We start from the raw sequence: 16075 nt of genomic DNA, 5'->3' as shown, positions 1-16075 counted from the left end.
ATCTCTCGGATCATGGATGGATTGCTCGGATCATGGATGGATCTCTTGGATCACGGATGGATCTCTTGGATCACGGATGGATCTCTTGGATAATGGATGGATCTCTCGGATCATGGATGTATTGCTCGGATCATGGATGGATCTCTTGGATCACGGATGGATCTCTCGGATCATGGATGGATCGACTGGATTCTCTTTTGCTACTATTATGATACCTGACGCTCCCATAGTGCAATACTGCATCCACCAATAAGCAGGCTCTGATAGACCAGTCCTGCACTCAGCTTGGTGGTGCATATGAGACATGACATTGAGAGAACTGTGAAGATGTTTCAGGTTTTTAGTCTCTGTATTGATTCTGGATCTAATCGGGCTTCGCCTCTGTTGTACCTGACCGTTCTGACCCAAAATGGGGACAATTTTTCCCACGTGCTGACCTGGATTAAGATGCCAGGAGCCTGCAGTATATCGATGACCTTTTATTCCATCATACACATATTTTGACACATTTAAAGCATCTGGAAATTGGTCCAAGTTCATGATGGGATAAGGCTTTGTTGACACCCTTCAGGCTCCTGGCATCTTCTGTTACCCCTGAGGGTTTTTGGGACCATTGGCAGCCCTCTATTTTTATACTGGATTGGGGATTAGCTCAGCACATTCAGAATGGAGAGCTCTCCTGGGATCCATCCAGAACACAGTAAATGGGAAGCATCAGGTAAGGTAGTGGACTGTGATAAGATGAAGCTCATCTCATTGTCTAGAATGTTACTGTCGAAACATACGATTCCATTTATTTCTCCTCTCACTCCTGGCCCTCCGCTCCTTGAGTTCCTCTTCTTGTCTGGCCTGGTCAGCCAGGTTCATCCTTCGGAACTGTTCCTGTTTCCTCCATAGCTCATCCACCATCTCCCTATTTATCCTCTCTTTCTGCCTCTCTAGCGCCTCCTGATGTTCCTTGAGTTGGGCCATCTGCTCGTTTTTATCCCTTAGCCGCTGTTTCTCCATCTCGTCCACCTGTGACTGCTTATCTCGGTCATGTACATAGTTTAGCACAAATTGTTTCCGTTCCTTCATTTCTCTCTCTGGATCCCGGGAATGGTTGATTCGGAACAGCACCTCCTCAGTAACCTCAGATAAGAACTTCAGGACTTCTTCATGTCTTCCTCTTAATTTACTACAGTCTTCCTGGGTGTAGTTTTCAAATGCGAATATCTTCTCGGCTCCCATGTCCCTGAATGCCGCCATGGTGTCGGTCAGGCTTCCATTTGTCTTGAAGGTGAGGACAATAAGGGGGTAAATCCCTGTGAATGAAGCAGATGGGAATTATTCCAGGGTGGACACTAGCTGTGGATCTTACAGGGGCTTTCTGCTTGTTAATAACCCTGGACACTACTGCAGAGATGATGGTAAGGTCATTAGGTTTGGTCAGAATCAGAGACACCTTCAATTGAACTGTAATTCTTTCTACATTTACTTTCCTTTTCTTGTAAGAGATCTCAAACATGCGCAGGAGAACCTATTAAAGGCACAGGGCGCTAAGGACCATGGTAAGTTATTTACCTTCATTTTCAATGTCATTTTTGGGGTATTAGCAGTATATTTAATATTCTAATGAGGTGTTTTCGTGCACTGGGGGTCGGGCTACCACCCTCAGTGCTCTAATCAGTATGGCAAGCCCACCCACCCCTTTGTAACTAAAATTAGCAGAATGCCACCCCCAATACTTATTAGGAGAAGTGGGGTAGCTTGGTGCACTGGGGATGGTATTGCCACCCCCTGTGCACCAAAACACCTCATTAGCATATCAAATAAACTGCCAATATCCCGAAACAGGTCATGAGGATGAAGGTGAGAAACTTACCTTCATCCTCAACGCCCCGTGCACTATTGGGACATATGAGCAGGTCACATGCTTCATCCTCCGCTCCCTGTGCTCTATAGGACATATCAGCAGGTTACATGCTTCATCCTCAGCTCCCCCCTCTATAGGACATATCAGCAGGCTAAATGCTTCATCCTCAGCTCCCCGTGCTCTATAGGACATATCAGCAGGTTACATGCTTCATCCTCAGCCCCCCTCCTCTATAGGACATATCAGCAGGTTACATGCTTCATCCTCAGCTCCCCCCCCCCTCTATAGGACATATCAGCAGGTTACATGCTTCCTCCTCAGCTCCTCCCCCCCCTCTATAGGACATATCAGCAGGTTATATGCTTCATCCTCAGCTCCCTGTGCTCTAAAGGACATATCAGCAAGTTACATGCTTCATCTTCAGCCCCCTGTGCTCTATAGGACATATCAGCAGGTTACATGCTTCATCCTCAGCCCCCTCCCCTCTATAGGACATGTCAGCAGGTTACAGGCTTCATCCTCAGCTCCCTGTGCTCTATAGGACATATCAGCAGGTTACATGCTTCATCCTCAGCTCCCTGTGCTCTATAGGACATATCAGCAGGTAACAGGATTCATCCTCAGCTCCCCGTGCTCTATAGGACATATCAGCAGGTTACATGCTTCATCCTCAGCTCCCTGTGCTCTATAGGATATATCAGCAGGTTACATGCTTCATCCTCAGCTCCCCGTGCTCTATAGGACATATCAGCAGGTTACATGCTTCATCCTCAGCTCCCTGTGCTCTATAGGACATATCAGCAGGTTACATGCTTCATCCTCAGCTCCCCGTGCTCTATAGGACATATCAGCAGGTTACATGCTTCATCCTCAGCTCCCTGTGCTCTATAGGACATATCAGCAGGTTACATGCTTCATCCTCAGCTCCCCGTGCTCTATAGGACATATCAGCAGGTTACATGCTTCATCCTCAGCTCCCTGTGCTCTATAGGACATATCAGCAGGTTACATGCTTCATCCTCAGCTCCCTGTGCTCTATAGGACATATCAGCAGGTTACATGCTTCATTCTTAGCCCCCCGTGCTCTATAGGACATATCAGGTTACATGCTTCATCCTCAGCCCCCCGTGCTCTATAGGACATATCAGCCGGTCACATGCTTCATCCTCAGCCCCCCTCTGTATAGGACATATCAGCAGGTTACATGCTTCATCCTCAGCTCCCCGTGCTCTATAGGACATATCAGCAGGTTACATGCTTCATTCTCAGCTCCCCCCCCCCTCTATAGGACATATCAGCCGGTCACATGCTTCATCCTTAGCTCCCCTCTCTATAGGACATATCAGCAGGTCACATGCTTCATCCTTACCGGTAACTTTTGCCGCGGTGAGTAGCAAACTTTTTATCTCCTTGGCCTCATGAGGGTTGACCCCCATCTTTACACTATTAAAGAAGAAACCAGTCTGATCAGTGGCATCAAAGCAGCTCCCGTCTGTAAAATCTACTTTATTGTGAAATCTGGTGTCTTTCCTGTGGTGTTATATTCTCCATGGATTCACCATAAAAGCCTAAAGCACCAAATTGTTCCTCTACGTCATCCGCAATAACATTCCCAGGGTCTAGAGCCATCAGTTACCTCACCGCTCAGATCACAATGAAGCCTCACACGGATGGTAAAAGTCTATAAAAGGCGATCAGCGTGATATATATAGTCCAGTAATTAAAGTGTACCTGTCACTATAACTATCTAAATCAACAGTAGATGTGAAATAAAGCAACTTGTACCTTCGGATAGCGGCTTTTACTCCAAGATCTGTCCTGGGGTCCGTTCGGCAGGTGATGCAGTTATTGCCATAAAAACAACTTTTAATCCGGCAGCGCTGTGTCTAACGGCCGGGGCTTACATTTGTATATGCATTAGGCTGGCACACCCTCTCTGTCCTTCCTCCCCGCCCACCTCATCATTAGGAATGCTCCAGGCAGATTGCTTCCTATTCCCCACCTGTGGCAGCCCGGCACATGGGCTGGATCGTTAATACACCTGTGCAAAGCTCAAACAGCAGTAAATGTTCCTGGAGCATTCCTAATGATGAGGAGGGTGGGGAGGAGGGACTGAGAGGTGGTGCCAGCCTAATACATATACAAATGTAAGCCCCGGCCGTTAGACACAGCGCTGCCGGATTAAAAGTTGTTTTTATGACAATAACTGCATCACCTGCCGCACGGACCCCAGGACAGATCTTGGATTAAAAGCAGCTATCCGAAGGTACAAGTGGTTTGGGGGGTCAGATTGTGGGTACAGAGTCACTTTAAGTCTCCCATAGATTTCAATGGGGCTTGTCACTCGAGTCAAGTAACCAGTGCTCAAGCATAAGTGCTCGCTCAAGACTAATTACGATTCATGTGTTTAATGTTAAAGATTTACAGTGTCATTGGGGGGAGGGGGGTGGGGTAGCACCCCTGAAGTCTGACCTGTCCATGGATTTCTCTGTGCTTCTCTTACCTGTAGACAAAAACTGGGACAATGAAGTCAGAATGTTTTATTTTACTTTCTGCTCGGACAATTCTCTCCACCAGTCCAAATCCTTTGCTCCATTCCACAGCGTTACCCAGAGGAAGCAAATTACCTGAAAACCACAATACATTAATAATACTTACCCATAATACTCCTATATTATCCCGTCTGATGACCTAAGTGAAAGCATCATAGGGATCTATTATACCCGCAATCAGGTCTTGTAATGTGGGCATCTAAATCTGCACTTCCCATAGAAATATTAATAATAACAATAATAATAATAATAATAATAATAATAATAATAATAATAATAATAATAATCAATTTATACAATGAAAAGAAACAAAAAAAACAATAAAACTGATCCTTCCATGTTGTGGATCACCAAGCCTACCCAGCCCCCAGGGATCCCACATCTGGACTGTTCCTTGGGAATCTCACAATATTCTCTGCAGATTTCCTCAGAATAATAATGCTACATACCACCAACCACCCAGAAGAAGCTTCCCCCGAGGGCTGACACTGTGTATAGTGGACGGGACGCCTCGTCATGTCTCCTTATGATCTAGTATTAATATTCCTCTCACTTACCCAGCTGAGCAAATATTTCTCCGGACTCGTGGCTCCCCAGTTTGGCGTACCCTCGGTTGTCGACCAGGGTGATGTTTCCGGTCAGGGGGTAGGTCAGTCTGGTCATCGTGCACCCCTCATCCTTAGCAGCAGCCTCTGCCCAGTTCTTGAAGTCCCCATCTTCCCAGACGTATAGGCAAGTGTTGATGAAGGAAGATTTCCCATGACCCAAGAGACCAAATAACTGGATTAGAGCATGGTTAAACCCCCGGCTGCCATTTTTTCCATTGTGGAAGGTAAAGTTTTCAATTTCACTTCTTAGCTTGTCTATTTTCATGGCCATCTCCGGAGTTGTGCTCTTCACTAGTGACTCAAAGTTCTGTTTTATGGCGCTTCGTTACAAAGTTACTGATTACTGAATATATGACAGAGGGAAAATCCCTTTAAGGTAACAATTTCCTTCCAGGATTTATTTTTTATCTAGGAGCAGAGATATAGCCTGTGCAGCCCGGGACAATGGAGCGGCCCATTCAGACTGCAGTGCAGAACAGATGTCAGAGTACCGCAGAGAGTCCTCTGGTGGGCCCTAACGTCTCTGCTGGGCTGCAGGGTCCTCCCGAGAATCCAGAACTCATGTCCTAGATTCCTGGTCATACAGATCATTCGTCTGTGTGTCTTCAAGAAGGGGATTTATATATGATATAGGGCAAAGTGGGGACATATATACTGTATGGGGGCACAAAGGGGGCTGATTACAATATAGAGGGTCCTATTATATGGGGGCACAAAGTGAGCACTATTAATGTCTGGGGCAAAAAAGATGGGCAGTTTGTATAGAAGGGAGGGGGATTCCTGGCTGTCAGAAGTCTTTATGATGGATGGACCAAATAGAGAACAAAAAAGAAGTGAACAACTCCAATTAGAAAAATTGTCACCTGTGATTGACTCAAAGAAGAGGTCCCCTGTGAGTCACTGGATGTAACTGCGCTGTAATCACATATAGGGAAGGATGGCTGGGGAATGATAAGGCATTTGGAACAGGCACCCATGTGTCATATAAATGCATCAGTCTCTGAGTGTGGTAGGACCCCTTTACACAGTCTGATTAGCGTAGAAAAGGGGGGCAGATCAACATCAATAATCATTTATAGAGCCTTTACAGGATCAGTCAACCATGTGGCCAGAGTGAGCAAACATTTGTGCAGCCTATTCACTTCATTATATTCAGCCGCACATTTTCGTGTTCACGTGCAATAGAGATATTAAAGCCTACACAAAAGATGTTGTCGGCCAACATATGAGCAATTTCCCATCTGACGGCTGATCACTGGTCTTTTTACTGATCACTACTACCTGTCGATCATGTAAAAGGACATGGAGAAAATAGGAGATGTGCATCATCCTGCAAGTCTGTGTTAATATATGCAAAGCATCTTTCCAATACAAACCATTGACCCCATGAGCTGCCCACATTGATCTGAGAAATATCACATGGCTGACTGGTCCGGGGCCGACATTTCTTGGGAATAATTTAATTTTTAAAAATCTATGAAATCGAAATCTCTGCTTAAATACAACTTGGTCTTGGTGGAAGAATTACTTGTAGGAATGGAGGATCAGTCTACTGACAAATATACGACTTGGTTGTCAACTGGTTGGAAACCAAAGGGGAAACATCAGAGGAGCTTTCCATGCTGGATGTTCCCTTGGTGTTAGACGAGTCCATCAATGACGTATCCAGCTGCTCGGACCCCCATATATCAGCCTTGATCTACAGCCAAATCACATAGAAAGATTTAACCATTTAAAAGTGCCACCGCACGCAACATGAGGTATCATGAAGATGATGGGGATGATAGAGGGAGAATAAGGATGATAGAGGGAGAAGGGAGAATAGGGATGATAGAGGGAGAACAGGGATGATGAGGGAGAATAAGGATGATAGAGTGAGAACAGGGATGATGAGGGAGAATAAGGATGATAGAGGGAGAAGGGAGAATAAGGATGATAGAGGGAGAACAGGGATGATAGAGGGAGAACAGGGATGATAGAGGGAGAATAAGGATGATAGAGGGAGAACAGGGATGATAGAGGGAGAATAAGGATGATAGAGGGAGAACAGGGAAGATAGAGGGAGAATAAGGACAGTATGAGAAGAGCAGAGATGGTGGAGACAAACCAGTAGACGTTTGGAAGACATAGTAAAGGGTGAGCAGGAAAGGTATTGGGCGAGCAGCAATAAGGGAAAGCTGCCATAGTAGGGGCAGTAGAGGGAGAGCAAATAGGGAAAACGTCAGCAAGGATGATAAAGGATGAGATGTAGTAGTATGAGTAGAGAGGGTAGATGGAGAGTAGGGATGGAATACTGTGAGCAGTAATGTTAGAGGGTGAGCAGGGATTATGGAGGGTCATAGTATGGGGAGAACAGAGATTGTATAGGGGGAGTAAAGACATCAGGGATGATAGAGGGAAAGCCAGGATAGTAAAGTAAGAGCATTAACATTAACATTCATGTGAGAACAGGGATGGTAAAGGGACAGAAGGGATAGCAAAGAGAGAGTAGGGAAGGTAATGGGAGAAACAAATGTAGACAAGAGCAGTGATGGTAAAAGGCCTGCGGAGGGGGGAGGTCGTAAAACATTACTAGAAATAGTGTAGGGCAAACAGGGATGGTACAGGGAGAGAAAAGATACTAAAGAAAGAACAGGGATAGAGGAAGAATAGGGGCAGTATAGAGGGAGCAGGGATTGGAAGAGGGAGAGCAGGGATAGAGGAAGAATAGGGACAGTATAGAGGGAGCAGGAATGGAAGAGGGAGAGCAGGGATAGAGGAAGAATAGGGACAGTATAGAGGGAGCAGGAATGGAAGAGGGAGAGCAGGGATAGAGGAAGAATAGGGACAGTATAGAGGGAGCAGGGATGGAAGAGGGAGAGCAGGGATAGAGGAAGAATAGGGACAGTATAGAGGGAGCAGGGATGGAAGAGGGAGGGCAGGGATAGAGGAAGAATAGGGACAGTATAGAGGGAGCAGGGATGGAAGAGGGAGAGCAGGGATAGAGGAAGAATAGGGAGAGTATAGAGGGAGCAGGGATGGAAGAGGGAGAGCAGGGATAGAGGAAGAATAGGGACAGTATAGAGGGAGCAGGGATGGAAGAAGGAGAGCAGGGATAGAGGGGGAGCAGGGATAGTAGAGGGAGGGCATGTATGGTAGAAGTAGAGCAAGCATAGTTAAATTGCCCCCTAAAAGTTAAACAAATTACCAACTCACACTTATTATGGGAAATGCACATAAAGTGCTATTTTCCCTGCACTTACTGCTGCATCAAGGCTTCACTTCCTGGATAACATGGTGATGTCACTTCCTGGATAACATGGTGATGTCACTTCCTGGATAACATGGGGATGTCACTTCCTGGATAACATGGTGATGTCACGACCCGACTCCCAGAGCTGTGCGGCTGTGGCTGCTGGAGAGGATGATTGCAGGGGGACACTGAGGGACACAGGGACCTAGAGGGACACTGAGCATCCCCCTGCCATCATCCTCTCCGGCAGCCACAGCCCACACAGCTCTGGGAGTCGGGTCGTGACATCACCATGTTATCCAGGAAGTGACATCACCATGTTATCCATGAAGTGACATCACCATGTTATCCAGGAAGTGACATTACCATGTTATCCAGGAAGTGACATCACCATGTTATCCAGGAAGTGACATCACCATGTTATCCAGGCAGTGACATCACCATGTTAGCCAGGAAGTGACATCACCATGTTATCCAGGAAGTGACATCACCATGTTATCCAGGAAGTGACACCCCCATGTTATCCAGGAAGTGACATCACCATGATATCCAGGAAGTGACATCACCATGTTATCCAGGAAGTGAAGCCTTGATGCAGTAGTAAGTGCAGGGAAAAAGCACTTTATGTGCATTTCCCATAATAAGTGTATATTGGGGATTTTTATAACTTTTGGAGGACAATACAATACTTTAATAAAAATGTTTGCCGGACTTCTCAATTAAAGGAGAGCAGAGATGGAAGAAGGATATTGGGGACTAGCAGAAGGACAGCGGGGATGGAAGGGGGGGAGCAGGAATAGAGGAGGGGGAACAAAGATGAATGAGACAGTGGCGGGCATATAACTTATGCGCGGTGGAGGGGCCCGTACAGACTGCAGGACAGCACAGATGTTTGGGGCCCTCCATGGAATTCAGGACACAGATCATTCTTCATGGCACATTTGGAAATGAATGAGACTGCTGGGGATGTCTGGCACAGGCAACGTCTCTGAATCGTGCTGCCTGTGCCGGAAGCTATGAGAGTCAGGAGAGAGCTGCTGGTGAGAGGCTGACAGCTGAGGGTTGTTGTTTGTTTTTTTTTGCTTTTTTCCGTTTACAGCTCCTGCCCAAGATAGATTAAGAGAGCCAAAGACAAGGAAAGACTGAGACTTTGTACGTGTAAGTTTGGAGGTTACATAAATGGTTATATATGAGGTTTTGGAGAGTGATAGTCAGGGGCTGGCTGGCAAATTTTAGCCCGGGGGGCAAGCACACAGCACTGGCCCATAAGTAGCAGGCTGGCGGCCCATCCTTTAAGGACCACTCTGGCCCTTACCTATAACATCTTCGTCATTTGTGACCAAATATCCTACTGTGCCCTGTGAAGGGATCAGAAGTCACTTTCCTGTATAAGTCTATGGGGCGGCTCAGCGATGACACGGAACGTACCCATAGACAGATGCAAGGAATGCTGGGTGACCTCTATCGTACTGAGTATATGATGCTGGAAAGCTGGGTGATCACATCATACTGAGTATAAGATGGTGAGAAAGCTGGGTGACCTCCATCCTACTGACTATAAGATGCTGGGAAAGCTGGGTGACCTCCATCATACGCAGTATAAGATGGTGGAAAAGCTGGGTGATCTCCATCATACTGAGTATAAGATGGTGGGAAAGCTGGGTGACCTCCATCCTACTGACTATAAGATGCTGGGAAAGCTGGGTGACCTCCATCATACTGAGTATAAGATGGTGGAAAAGCTGGGTGACCTCCATTATACTGACTACAAATACAAGATGCTGGGAAAGCTGGGGTTTCTGTATTTTTTTTTACTGCTGTGGTCCTGTGGGTATAGGCATTCCTCTTTTTAGAACACCCCCCTCGTGTGTGCACCCCCCATTATTAAAAATAATAATAAACAAAACAACAAACACACATACTTATATGTATCCTCTATGTACTACTGTATATATGTATCCTCTATGTACTCCTGTATATGTCTCCTCCTGTATATATGTCCCCTCTATGTACTGCTGTGTATGTCTACTCCTGTATATATGTATCCTCTATGTACTGCTGTATATATGTATCCTCTATGTACTGCTGTGTAGGTCTCCTCCTGTGTGTGCGTATATACATTATATATATATATATATATATATATATATATATATTCACGATGGAATATGCAATGCATATATACAGCAGTACAGAGGAGACATATATACAGCAGTACATAGAGGATGCATATATACAGGAGTACATAGAGGATATATGATGTATCCTCTATGTACTCCTGTATATATGTATCATCTATATACTTCTGTATATATGTCTTCTCTATGTACTCCTGTATATATGCATACCCCCCAACTTTTGCTGGGGGGAAAGAGGGACATAGCCACGCCCATAACTGTGCTCTATGACCCCATAGCCACATCATCTATTACCATTATATAAGTAACAAATATTATCACCACTCCTTCACCACATAGTTACTTATACCACCATACCACTGGTGCCTCCATCTAGGTAGGGTGTAGTAGTGGAGGTATAGTGAATAAGGGGTGTAGTAGTGGAGGTATAGTGAATAAGGGGTGAGGTAGTACAGGTATAGATATGGAGGGTATTAGTAATACAGATGAGGGGCATTAGTAGTAGTAGTACAGGTAAAGATGAGGGGTGAGGTAGTACAGGTATAAATGAGGGGTGTATTAGTAGTACAGATGAGGGGGATTAGTAGTACAGGTACAGATGTGGGCTGTAGTAGTACAGGTAAAGATGAGGGGTGTAGTAGTAATACGGGTATAGCTGAGGGGTCACTGGGGGAAACTGGGGCAGCTGGGGGTGACTGGGAGAGCTGGGGGTGTACGGGGCAAACTGGGGGAGCTGGGGGTGACTGGGAGAGCTGGGGGTGTATGGGGCAAACTGGGGGAGCTGGGGGTGACTGGGAGAGCTGGGGGTGTATGGGGCAAACTGGGGGAGCTGAGGGTGACTGGGAGAGCTGGGGGTGTATGGGGCAAACTGGGGTTGACTGAAGGGGGACTGGGGACAGTTGGAGTTGACTGAAGGGGGACTGGGGCAGACTGGGGATGACGGAGGGGGACTGGGGCAGACTGGGGGTGACTGAGGGGGACTGGGGCAGACTGGGGGTGATTGAGGGGCACTGAGGCAGACTGGGGGTGACTCTAGGGGGACTGGGGCAGCTGGGGGTGATTGGGGCAGGAGTGCACATAGCCCTCCTCCTCTTCCTCTCACCCTGGCACACAAGTTCCCCTCCCCGCCACACGTGCAGGTCCCCGGTCTTTGAAGGAGGCCGCAGGGACTGTAGTGGTGATATCACCTGCTCCAGAGACCGGGGACCTGCACGTGTGGCCGGGAGGGGAGCAGGACGTGATATTTATAGCTCAGGCAGGTCAGTCGCAGCTCTGTTAGGTGGACTGCCCGACCGCCCTGCACCTCACCTCCGGCCCGACACTCCACGCACTGCCATAAGCCCGCCATGCACCTCACCTCTGCGCCGCCCGCTTGACCTGCACCTCTTGCCCGGCCGCCAACCCGACAATCCATGCTGCTCCGCCTGCAATGATTTTTTGTGAAAATTTAATTTAAGATTTTTACAAAAATCTAATCGATTCTAACCTTCTGGGCGAATTAATTTGTTTACTCACCCAGCCCGAATTCCTCTGTATGTATCCTCCTGTATATATGTATCCTCCATGTACCCCTGTATATATGTCTCCTCCTGTATATATGTATCCTCTATATACTCCTCTGTATGTATCCTCCTGTATATATGTATCCTCTATATACTCCTCTGTATGTCTCCTCCTGTATATATGTATCCTCCATGTACCCCTGTATATATGTCTCCTCCTGTATATATGTATCCTCTATATACTCCTCTGTATGTATCCTCCTGTATATATGTATCCTCTATATACTCCTCTGTATGTCTCCTCCTGTATATATGTATCCTCCTGTGTAGGTCTCCTGTATATATGTATCCTCCTGTGTAGGTCTCCTGTATATATGTATCCTCCTGTGTAGGTCTCCTGTATATATGTATCCTCCTGTATATATGTCTCCTCCTGTATATATGTACCCCTGTATATATGTATCCTCCTGTGTAGGTCTCCTGTATATATGTATCCTCCTGTGTAGGTCTCCTGTATATATGTATCCTCCTGTGTAGGTCTCCTGTATATATGTATCCTCCTGTGTAGTTCTCCTGTATATATGTATCCTCCTGTATATATGTATCCTCCTGTGTAGTTCTCCTGTATATATGTATCCTCCTGTATATATGTATCCTCCTGTGTAGGTCTCCTGTATATATGTATCCTCCTGTGTAGGTCTCCTGTATATATGTATCCTCCTGTGTAGGTCTCCTGTATATATGTATCCTCCTGTATATATGTATCCTCTATGTCAGGGATAGGGAACCTTGGCTCTTCAGCTGTTGCAAAACTACAACTCCCATCATGCATGGACAGCCTATGGCTGCCCAGGTATGATGGGAGTAGTAGTTCTGCAACAGCTGGAGGGCCTTGGTCCCCTCCCCCTGCCCTATGTCCTGCTGTGTAGGTACCTTGCTTCCTGCAGACACCATCTTCTCTGTCTTCAGGCTCTTCTAGCCCAGACACAGGAGAACCAGCTGGGAGGAGAGAGCGGCCTCTGGTGGCCGGAGGAAGATACTGCGTACAGCAGTTTGCTTTTTACCATAAGCCTCATAGGCTTATCTGCATAATGGCCATAAAGGGGGCGGGGCTTAACGTCATGGGGGGGGGGCTTCAGCGGCCGCATCCATCACAGTCCGGATCCACAGCACAGCCACAGGTAAATATGACAGAAGAGGGCGGGGCTGTAAGCAGGGGAGGCACTGAGGACTCCAGCCAGCTGTCAGCAGCCATGCGGCCCTGACAGCTGGGGGAAGAGCGGCCCGGGGGGCATATGCCCCCCTGCCCCCCGGCCCAGCCCGCCCCTGGTGATAGTGCAGTTGTTTGGGGGATGAGTTACTACTAGGAGGGATTGTAGTTGTTGAGAAATCCTTGGTCGATTACCTCCATTCATGAAATTGCGTGATGTCTGTCAGGAATGTGCAGTAGCCTGGTGTGAACGGGGCCTGGTGTTGCTTTTGTGTGCCACACCCGATTGCTTCTCAGCAGTAGTATAAGCGATTTTAAGAAACTCTGTAATAGGTTTTATCAGCCAAAAAAGCCTCCTTCTGTCCTCAAGAAGCAATCTCCCAGCCTCCCCCCCGACTTCTTATCTGTGCATTATCAGGCAAACACGTCTTCATTACAGAGAAGCCAGTGAAGACGGGCTCTGCTCTCTCCATTGTAAGCCTATGGAGGGGGGAGGGGCTGAGGGAGATGAGGGAGCAGGAAGAGGTGACATGAAGGTCAGCTGTTTGTAGACTGTCTGGGCACCTAAACCGCTGGATTCTGGGGTCAGAAAGGTCAGTGCTTATCTATGAACTTACTGAGAGAAGATTGCAGGGTGTTGTGCTGTGCAGGACTGCTCCGTGCTCACTCACTCCTAACAGCCCCTCCCCTCTCCATAGCCACATAATGGACAGAGAAATCCTGCTTCATCTGATGTGAGGGGGGAGGCTGGGAGATTGCTTTTTCACTACAGAAGGAAACTCTTTTAGTACATAAAACCTATTACAGAGTTTCTTAAAATTGCTTGTACTGTTGATATTCAATGTTTTCAAACAAATTACCCTGAAATGACGGTTACGCTTTAAGCTGAGAAGCTTTTGGACTTTTGCACCTGTCTGGTCTCTGTGATTGACGGGTTTCTCTGCCTATCTGGAACCTGGAAGATCTGAGCGCCGGTCCAATAGGGATCCAGACTAGGCTCTTGGTCAGCATAAAACAAAGCTGAGGCAGAGTCCCAACGCTGGTTAACTTTCTGGTCCCAGCTTCCCTGTCTTCTCCTGCGATCCCCGTTCCTAATCCCTCTGTTTTGCTCGACCTCCTGCCTGACTTTTGACTATCTGATTGGGTACTGATTCTGTACTGCGCTGCCTGTTTGGATTTTGACCCGGCCTGTTTGACTATTCTTTTGTGTTTGTTTGTCTGTCTTGTTCCATGTGCACATATTTAGCGTAGGGAACGTCTACGTGGTTGTCCACGGCCGCCTAGGGCCGACTGAGGCAAATAGGCAGGGACATTGGGTGGGTTCAGACCTAGGGCTCACTGTCTTGTCGTATCTGTACCTCCCTGTCCTGACAATGCTTACCATAGATAATTGCAGTCATCCAGTGCTCAGAAAGCCACATTATCAGGGCCGGCGCCAACACCCAGCTTACGCGGGCAAGTGCCAGGGCTCACCAGTGGCTTCCGACTGGGTCCAAGGGGCACCCACAGCCGTCTGAACCACCCACATCACTGCAGCTGCGCGTCAATCACTTGGGGGCCCAGCAGACGATTCATGGGGCAACAAGTTATGTGCAGCAGCAATGGCGGGCACTAAAAACAAAACTCCCCTCCCATACTCGCTCCCATGTCACTGCAGGTCTCTCTCCCCTGTTCTCTTGTCTGGCACATGTTACAGATGCTGCCTGCGTTGTCAGTTTTGCCCATGCGCTGCCTGTGCTGGATTAGAGAACAGGGTAGAGTAGTGCCGGGAGACTAGCAGTGACGGTGGACTGTGACACAATACCACTAATTGTCAGGAGTGATACACATAAAGCACAAGGGGCAATTAGGTGAGTGGCCACTCATCTTCCTTTACCTTTTCTTGTTCTCCCAAGGTATCAAACTAGGCACCTGCACCCACCATTATTGTCTACTTTTCATTGACTAAAGGGGGACTACACAGGGGCCATCTACTTAGGGGGGACTACACAGGGGATAATTAGATATTGGTAGATGCCAACTACATGGAGACTATTACATATTGGGGGGGGGGGGGGGGGGTAGAAGGGGGATTACCTCTACAGGATACTATATACTGGGGTGGGGGTGATAACTACCAGGAGTGATAACCTACAGAGTGATGCCTACATGGAGGATATTATCTGCACAGAGATGTCTAACTGCTATATGGGTGGCACATAAGGGCCTAACCACTATATGGGGCACTAACTTCTATATGGATACAAAGCACTATATGCTGGAACTCAGGGGACCTAACTACTATATGGGGGCACAGAGGGTGCCTCTACTGTATAAGAGACGAACCTAAGATGTTTGCCTGGTAGTTTTTGTGAGTTGTGGCCAGGAGACGTCATTATGATGGCCTTAAAGGGATTGAAAACAAATAGAGATAAATGGCCTTAAAGGGAACCTTCAGAAGCGGGACCCGGCGGGATAAGGTGAGTATAGGGGGCTCTAACGGGGGGTCGGGAGCCTGTCACCCCGGCACGTGGGGTGACAGGTTCCCTTTAAACAGATGAAAAACAAAGAAAAAAGTGAGCAACTTCCATCAGAGAAGATGCTCCCTGTGAGTCACTGAATGTACCTGTACTGTAATCACTTATATGATGTACAGAGCCTGTGTACCCTTGTTATCTACCTCTAAATGGGTCAGTGTATGGGGGGATACTGATATTTGTACATTGGATGTTGGTTTTACTGTCGCCACATGATTTGTCCACAAATGGTCCTGCTGAGGCTCTGCCGCCCAGGGGCCCACAAAACCTCTAATCTCCCTGTACATTATCCTAATATAAGTGTCTCATATATAAGTGAAGGTCTAGCTACAAGCTGACCGGGACACCCTGAGTACCTGGATATCCAAGCATTCAATCTGGATACATGTAGCATGCAGCATACTGTATGAGGGGTGGTAGGAGGAGGAGGTTCTGGCTGAACATAATATGATTTCTCTTCTT

General features: G+C 47.2%; 2 protein-coding genes across 2 annotated transcripts in view; one reads left to right on the top strand and one right to left on the bottom strand.

The window, feature by feature from the left end:
- The window catches only part of LOC138801669 (mas-related G-protein coupled receptor member H-like), a 566124-nt gene that overhangs the window by 369185 nt on the left and 180864 nt on the right, over window positions 1-16075 (top strand). The gene's annotated exons all lie outside the window — the stretch shown is intronic.
- On the bottom strand, window positions 28-5336 carry LOC138800603 (uncharacterized). Its single transcript, XM_069982393.1, has 4 exons — window positions 4965-5336; window positions 4359-4482; window positions 3225-3298; window positions 28-1304 (listed from the first exon to the last, which is right to left on the bottom strand). The coding sequence occupies exons 1-4, from the start codon at window positions 5284-5286 to the stop codon at window positions 769-771; spliced, it is 1056 nt and encodes a 351-aa protein (XP_069838494.1). The 5' UTR covers window positions 5287-5336; the 3' UTR covers window positions 28-768.

Source organism: Dendropsophus ebraccatus, chromosome 9 (genome assembly GCF_027789765.1).
Source record: "Dendropsophus ebraccatus isolate aDenEbr1 chromosome 9, aDenEbr1.pat, whole genome shotgun sequence".
NCBI classification, from domain to species: Eukaryota; Metazoa; Chordata; class Amphibia; order Anura; family Hylidae; genus Dendropsophus; species Dendropsophus ebraccatus.
This window is presented reverse-complemented; position numbering and strand designations above follow the sequence as displayed.

Bases quoted from the DNA above. Each gene is read 5' to 3' on its own strand.
- LOC138800603 (XM_069982393.1), bottom strand. From the start codon at position 5,286: ATGGCCATGAAAATAGACAAGCTAAGAAGTGAAATTGAAAACTTTACC. The intron at 3,299-4,358 runs GTAAGAGAAGCA...CTTCTTTAATAG, and splicing joins GTCCCAGTTTTTGTCTACAG to TGTAAAGATGGGGGTCAACC. The intron at 1,305-3,224 runs GTAAGGATGAAG...CTTCATTCACAG, and splicing joins CACCGCGGCAAAAGTTACCG to GGATTTACCCCCTTATTGTC.